We start from the raw sequence: 7,049 nt of genomic DNA, 5'->3' as shown, positions 1-7,049 counted from the left end.
GCCGCCTCCAGCGCGGCGGGCGAGCCCCGGCCCGCAGCTCCATTGGCCCGCAGCCCGAGCGCCCCGCCCCGAGCGCCCCCATTGGTTCCCACCATCGCCTCGTCCGCCCCGCGCCCACGCCCATTGGCTACCTCTCTGAGCCCCGCCCCTCCCATTGGCTCCCCGCCCGCCCCGCCCCCAGCGGCGCCCAGGTGTGGGCGGAGCTCGGCAGCGCGGAGGGGCGGGCCGAGCCTGGTCCACGCACGCCTGAGGACCGCGAACTACGCGGAAGCGCGTCCCTGGCCCCCGGGCGGCGCGTGGGACAGGTGTCTGGCTCCGCTCCCGGGCCGACCTCCTCAGAAACCTCCCAGTCTGATGAGTCTTTTGCCTAGAGAGGGAGCGCCGGCCTGGGACCCTGCAGCTTCTGCGCCGAGAGGGGCAGCGGGGTCCCCAAGGCCAGGGCCCCACCGACCTTGCTCCCTTAGGGCGCGTCGTCGGGACGCACAGGGGTCGGGGAACCGTGAGCCCCCGCGGGAGGGAGGTGGAGCTGGCGGGCCACTGCAGCCAGGTTGGCAATCCTGGTGAGGGGAGAAGGCCGCCTTCAGGTTGCTGGGGACAAAGCAAGACATAGACCCTGGGCTCTTTTCCCCCACCCCTGCCTGCCCCCAGTGGAGCTCGGTGCCCTCTCGAGTTGTGGACGCCCGCGGGCACACTCCAGCCTGGTAGGACCCAAGCCAGCTCGGCAGCTCGGCTGTGAGGGTGCCTCACAGCCTCAATGCTGTCTGTGGACCAGGCATTCAGAGCCCTGTTTCTGCCACGGGGGTCCTCCTGCCAGCCTGTATGTTCCGCAGCACAGGAAGTCCTACAAAAACGCGAAGTTGAGAGTCTGAATGAAGGAATGAATGAATGAATAAAAGAAAGAAAGAAAGAAAGAGAGAGAGAGAGAGAGAGAGAGGGAGGGAGGGAGGGAGGGAGGGAGGAAGGAAGGAAGGAAGGAAGAAAGAAAGAAAGAGAAAGAAAGAAGAAAAAGAAAAGGTTAGAAAGGGGTCGGGGTGAAGGCTGGAGAGCATCAGTTTGTGTGTCAGATCTGGTGCTTCATTTTTGGTGTGGGGCAGAGGGAACAGTTATCGTGGTTATGAGAGGTTCCCCGGGGCTCCCTGAGGTGACCCAGGGGGTAGAGATGGATGGGGGCAGGGGGGGCTTCTTGCCTGGGGGCCAGGTAGGTGGGCATCAGCCTCTGAGGACAAAGAAGCTGTGGAAAACACTCAGGAGGGCCTCACTGCCGGTTAGAGTTCAGTAAGCCCCACATACAGGGCAGCAATGCCCCCGATACCCACCAAGTGCCACAGTCAGGCAGTCAGGCTGGGGGTGGTGGACTGTGTGGCCACGGCAGGCCTGGCTGGTCGCTCTGTGGTTCCCCGGGCCTCCTGAGGCTCACTGGCCGACAACCCAGCCTCTTACCACTTCTCCTTCAGGCAGGATCTGGAGGTGGGTCCAGGACTCACTCAGGGTCCTGGTCTGGGGTCTCCCTGGAAGCTGCTGGTAACAAACAGCCCCTCCCCTTTTGGTGCTGGTATCCATGGCAACACTGTAAAGCCTTTCTTTCCCTAGGCCTGCTTGGGTTTCAGGCCTCAGGTGAGTGTTGGGGGTAAGGCCCTGGGTCTGGGGGCATCACGGGCAAAGGATTAACACCTCTGGGGACCTTTGCCTTAGGCTGAGGGCAGGACCTCAGGTCGTAGAGGGCAAGGGTGACAGAGAGACGACAGGAAATGTGCAAACACCCTGGTGATGTGTTGCTTGGGGAAGGGGGTGGGGGACAGTTATCTGCTGCCTTGTCCTGGTCAGAAACACACAGACATAGACACACATGTGGCCGGCAATCTGGTGTCCTGGGGGCGCGCACGTGCGCATGCACACGCACGCGCGCACACACACAAGCGCATTTTTGGAGTGATGCTGTCTAGGGCTGTCAGACACAGGCACGCGCTTGTGGCCGTGAAAGAAGAGCCCCACGTGGTACCGACCCATGGGACACAAGGGTGACAGCCACACTACCCATCTCAGCTCCCCCAGGAACATCCAGAATGGCCCCTGAGCCTTGCCAAGAGGCTGAAAAAGCTGAGAGACAGGCTGCCTTATCCCTGGCGGACCAAGAGCCGGTCAGCGACCACCCGGAGCCTCCAGCTGGCACACCCAAAGACCCAGTGGCTCCTGCGTGCCCGAAGGACACCAAGCCCAGCTCCACGCCCGTGGTCTTCCCCGTCAACCTGCAGTAAGGAAGCGAGGGAGGGGTGGTCAGCTGGAGCCAGGGCCTGATCAAGTGGCAAGGGTGCTGGCATTGCAGGTTGGCCCCTGAGTCCTCGGACCCCCGCACCCTGCGGCTGCTGTGGGGTCAGCGGGAACTGGAGATCCAGGCTCTGCGGTGGACCACCCAGAACCGCCAGAACGCCCGGCGCTGCCACATCCTGTACGAGGTGGCTGGACTGCCACCCGAGAGGTGAGCGGCAAAGTGCCAGTCCTTCGGCCCAACCCAGCCTCTGTCCTGGCCTGAAATGGCTTTTGTCTGCCCTCATCCCCAACCGCTGGGGCTGACCAACACTCCCACCTGATGATTACCCTGACTTTTGCCTCTAGCCCTTATCCTTACCTGACTCTGACCCCCCGACCTAACCCTGAAAGAGTGAATATGCTGTAAACCTGCCCAGACCCTGACTCTAAACATGTCGACGGCCGCTGAAGCTAGACTCGACCTATGACCCGCACCTCTCAGAACCCGACCTGGCCTGGCGCGGTGGGACTCTGTGCCCTTAGGCCTCCACTGTCAGTGAAGACGAGCCCCTCCTCCTCCCTTCCTTGGCTACTGACCTCGAGGTGGGGGCTGCTGAGATGGCCCCTCCCCCAGTTGCTCACACAGGCAGGAGAAGCTCCTGCAGAACCAGGTCCAGAAGCTGACTCTGGAGTTGAAAGGCCAGAAGGAACAGGCCCAACTGGTGAGGGGCAGGTGGGATCAAGAGTTGGTCAGGGGACCCAGGCTGGGGTGAGGATCAGGGGCCAGGTAGGGGTTGGCCCCGGGGGTGGGGAGAAGGCCCTGCCCCACCCACGCACCCTCCCGGAGCAGGAGAAGTCCCAGCTGGAGACTGAGCTGCAGGCGTTCCAGAGGTCCTGCCTCCTGCAGCTGGCCCGCTCCTCCTGGGTGGGTCGCGTGCTGCGATCTTCCACCGGCAGTGTGGAGGTAAGCCCCATTCGGCCCACCCTCCTGCCTCCCACGTCCCACTCCCCAGCCCTCCTTGGACCTCCCTTGGAGAGCCAGGGTGTCCCTTCCAGGCTGGTGCTTCCGCTGGGGGGCCCTGGCCTGCCCGGGAAGCCTGACCCCCAGGACCGTGGTCTAAGGCAGGGAGGAACCCCCTGGTTCCGCCCACCCGATGCGCAGCAAATGTGTGCCTGGGGTGCTGGTGAGGCTCCAAGGGGAGAGGCTCGTTCCCCGGCTCCCGCCCACTGGCCTCCACTCCCCTTCTGCAGGTGGTAACTGCAGAAACGCTGATGGACTCCAGTGACCTCTCTGAGAATGATCGGGTCCCCTCTACTGGAGAGGTAAGCAAGGCCCCCGTGTGCTTTCATGGCTCGGTGGGCCCGTGGGAGGGGAGAGCCATGTTCCCGTTGCTTCCTGGCCAGGGTTTCCGGCTGGAGGACGTAGACTGGAACAGCATTGCCCATCGGTATCCCAACCTCCTCGCCAACATCAAGTCCAACTCAGATCAAAAGTAACTGTGCTGGTCAGGGACTCCTGCGGGGGTGAAGGGAGGAGAGGGCGTGCCTTGGCATGTGTGCACCAGAGTCCAAGATCTCCCCTTAGTGTCCCTGGACGAGCCACTGACACCTCCCAAGGTCAATTCTCTGATCTACAGGAGGAGGTGAAGGTTGAAGGGAAAGGGCTCCTGAGCCATCACGGTCCATCTATGGCCTTTCTCCCAGGCTGGGTCCCAGGGACTGGAACCACAACTCGGGGTGCCCCGCCCACCTTGGGGAGGTCAGATGGGGGCAGGGCTGGAGTTCAGAAGCCAGAGCCAGCAGGCAGCAAGCAGGTCAGCAGACTGTGGCCCCCACAGGCACCCCCGGGCCTTGCCATCCCCGCCGGCCCCAGTGCCTGGCCAGTGGGGCTCGGAGCTGCGTAGAGAGTGTGTGGAACAGCGTCTCAAGAGCGTCGAGTGGCGTTCCCTGCCCACTTTGGGCACCAGCAGCTCAGGGGGCACAGACTCCGACCCCGGCAGTGGCTGGCTGGCTGAGCCTCATCGCGTGCAGAAGGTGACGGGACAGCCACCCTGCGCTGCGGGCCGCAGTTCTGAGTTGACAAAACCACACCGGAGGAGCTTCGGCAGGGAAATGCGGGCACTGCCTGAAGGTGGGGTACGGCGGGTCTCCCTGGCGGCTCCTCCCTCCCCCCACCGTGAGGCTGGGATCTCCGCCCCAAACCCTAAACGGCCGTCTCCGGCAGCTTGGTCTCCGCAACAGCTCAGCGCAAGGCCGCTGGGGGCCTCTCCTGCCTCATCCCCAGGGGTGTGGGTGGCCTTGGGTGAGACGCTACCTCCTCTGCACTCTGGCTCGCTCCCTCCCACCCCTCCCCAGCACTTTGAGCTGTCCCTCCTCTTCCCTCAGCCCCCAGGGCCGTCCCTCCTGCTGTGGATCTGACCCCTGGAGCTGTTCCTCTCCCACGTGCGGCCTCAGGGCACTGCAGGTTAGTCTGGCCTCGTGTTCGACGTCCCCAGAGGATCCTCCATATGGAGGTCCTCTTTCCGACAGGTCTGTCCCTGGATCCCCGGAACCCCCCCCCAGACCCACCTGGCAAGACGGTCCTGACAGGGGAGTCCTGTGCAGACTCAGAGCACCGGCATCCCAGGCGCCGCCTCCGTGGGAGGGGAGGGGGGCGGCACGGGGTGGGGGTGGGGGATCCCAGCAGGGGTGGGTCTCCTAGCGGGACCGCGGCGGAGGGGCGCCTCTACCCTCCCTGCTCTCCCGCCCAGCCCCATTAACTCCAGCCTGAAGATCGTGGCCGTGAGCCGCAAGGAGAGGTTCGTGCGCGTCCTCAACCAGTCGCTGGAGGAGACCGCCGACCTGGGCGGCCTCACGCTGCGGCAGCTCCTGTACGGCTTCCCGGTGTGCATGTACCGCTTCCCGCCCGGCACGCTGCTGGCTCCAGGGCACCACGTTACGGTGCGCCCCGCGCCCCGCGAGCCCTCGTGGCCTCTGCTCCGGCCCCCACCGCCCCTCACCCGCCGCCCCGCGCTGTCCAGCAGGTTTGGGGCGAGGGCCCCAGCAGCACCAAGAAGCAGCCGCCGAAGTCCTTGGGCCAAGAGCCTGTCCACTTCCATTCCGGCCGGGGATGCGTGACTCTCCTCCTGAACCCCAAGGGCGAGGTCAGGGTGCGTCTCAGACCGGGATGGGGTGGGCGGAGAGCCCCGCGGGCTGGGGGTGACCGCTGCGCCCCTCCCGGCCGGCCCGCAGGTCCTGAGCGAGCACCGGGCCCCCCACTGCGTGACCCCGGTCTCGAGGATCTTCGCTGACAACACCGACCTCTCCGTAGACCGCTTCCCGCTCTCAGAGGACGGGCTTGGGGCCGACCCCGGGGAGCAGAGTCGCGGGCCTCAACACTCGCGCGCGGGCAGGGTGCGGGGGGCTGGAGCCAGACGCCGGAGGCCCGGGTGGGCACCGCGGGTCCCTGGGTCTCCTCTGCCTCCCAGGACCCACCCCCGCAAAAACCGTCCCCCCAGACTCCCTGCTAAGGGACCATTCCTTTGCCTCAGGTCCAATCCCCTCTGAGGCCGCTCTCCAGACGGGTTCCCGTGCAGGACCACCACCCACCTCCCCGGGTCCCGTCCTCGCCGCCCCCCCCGCCCCCCCCCCCAGTAATTCAAGAGCGCTCCCACGCGGCGTGCCCTGCAGGACCAGCCCCTGGCTCCCGCCTCCCCAGGCCCCTTCCCCTCCAGGACTGCCCTTCCCGCGGGCGGGCTCCGGACCTCACTACCCTCCTGCCCCACCAGGACGCGGGGCCTCTTGCCGCGGCTGAGCACCAGCAAGCTCTTCCGCCCGCGAGAGGTGCCGGCGCGGCCCGAGGCCGCCGAGACCCGCACGCCCGAGCTCCTGCCCGCCTTGCCCGGTCAGCGCACGGGGACGCGGAGGGCGGGCGGACCGCCGAGGAGTGGGAGTCCGGCCGACCCCATCCCGTCGCTGTCCCTCGCAGAGGCCGGGCTGTGCCAGGAGCACTGCGGGGCTAGCAAGGAGCACGCGGTCCGGGTGAGCGCGCGCGCCTGCGGGCTGTGGCGGGATACCCGAGCTCCCGCGGGGTCCCCCTCCCGGCCCCGCCCCGCCCCTCCCCTCCCCTGCGCCGCTCGGGCTCCGCTCCTCCAGGCCCCGCCCCCGCGCCGCTCAGGCTCCGCCCCCCCAGGTGTGCCGGAGGAGCGTGGACCGGGGCTGCCCGATGGTAGCCCTGTCAGTGCAGAGCACGGCTGAGAGCAGATACGGCTTCCGCTTCCTCCCCTGCCCGCCGGTCACCGCGGACCCGGGCGCTCGGGTGTAGAAGGTGGAGGGCAGCGCGGGCGTGGGCGCCCAAGGCCGATGGGCCGCGCTGGGAGAAAGTCGTGGGAGGCCAGCAGTGCCAGCTGCACAATTTATTGAACCAACGTCGCCTACGAAGTAAACCGCATTCATGTACACCTGAGAGTCCTTAAAGCGGGTTCGCTTGGTTTTGGGGTGCCCTATCCCAAGGGAAGGGCACTGGCTGCCCTGTCCCTGCGTGGGCGAGGACCCTCACAAATCCCCCAGGGTCGGGGGGCGAGGGGGGCCTGGCTGCACTCCGGCCACCTCAGCCTGGGCCCAGCCTGTGTCCTCCGGGTTCCCCGCTCTGACCACTCCTCCTGGGAAGGCCGGGCCCCATGGAAGGAGCGGGCAGCGGGGCCCGCGGTGGGGAACTGGGCTCTCCTATCCTGGGCTCTTCCTTGTGCCCACCCCTGGCAGTCCCAACCCCCCCACTCCCCTCCACCAAGAAGGGTCCCTCTTATGTCAAGCCTGTTTCCCGC

The 7,049-nt window shown here is 66.4% G+C and overlaps 1 protein-coding gene across 1 annotated transcript; it reads left to right on the top strand.

The window, feature by feature from the left end:
- The first annotated feature begins 1,159 nt into the window (after positions 1-1,159).
- LMNTD2 (lamin tail domain containing 2) lies at positions 1,160-7,026 on the top strand. The gene is made up of 14 exons (XM_032595099.1): positions 1,160-1,198; positions 1,944-2,251; positions 2,324-2,476; positions 2,882-2,969; positions 3,098-3,211; positions 3,499-3,570; positions 3,652-3,740; positions 4,086-4,378; positions 4,633-4,711; positions 4,998-5,187; positions 5,271-5,390; positions 5,479-5,675; positions 6,015-6,267; positions 6,419-7,026. Exons 1-14 carry the CDS (start codon positions 1,160-1,162, stop codon positions 6,548-6,550), a joined length of 2,127 nt encoding a protein of 708 aa, XP_032450990.1. The 3' UTR covers positions 6,551-7,026.
- The last annotated feature ends 23 nt before the right edge of the window (positions 7,027-7,049 follow it).

This window comes from Lynx canadensis, chromosome D1 (assembly GCF_007474595.2).
Source record: "Lynx canadensis isolate LIC74 chromosome D1, mLynCan4.pri.v2, whole genome shotgun sequence".
NCBI classification, from domain to species: domain Eukaryota; kingdom Metazoa; phylum Chordata; class Mammalia; order Carnivora; family Felidae; genus Lynx; species Lynx canadensis.
This window is presented reverse-complemented; position numbering and strand designations above follow the sequence as displayed.

Bases quoted from the DNA above. Each gene is read 5' to 3' on its own strand.
- LMNTD2 (XM_032595099.1), top strand. From the start codon at position 1,160: ATGGATGGGGGCAGGGGGGGCTTCTTGCCTGGGGGCCAG. The intron at 4,379-4,632 runs GTGGGGTACGGC...CTCTTCCCTCAG, and splicing joins AATGCGGGCACTGCCTGAAG to CCCCCAGGGCCGTCCCTCCT. The intron at 5,391-5,478 runs GTCAGGGTGCGT...GCCGGCCCGCAG, and splicing joins TCCTGAACCCCAAGGGCGAG to GTCCTGAGCGAGCACCGGGC.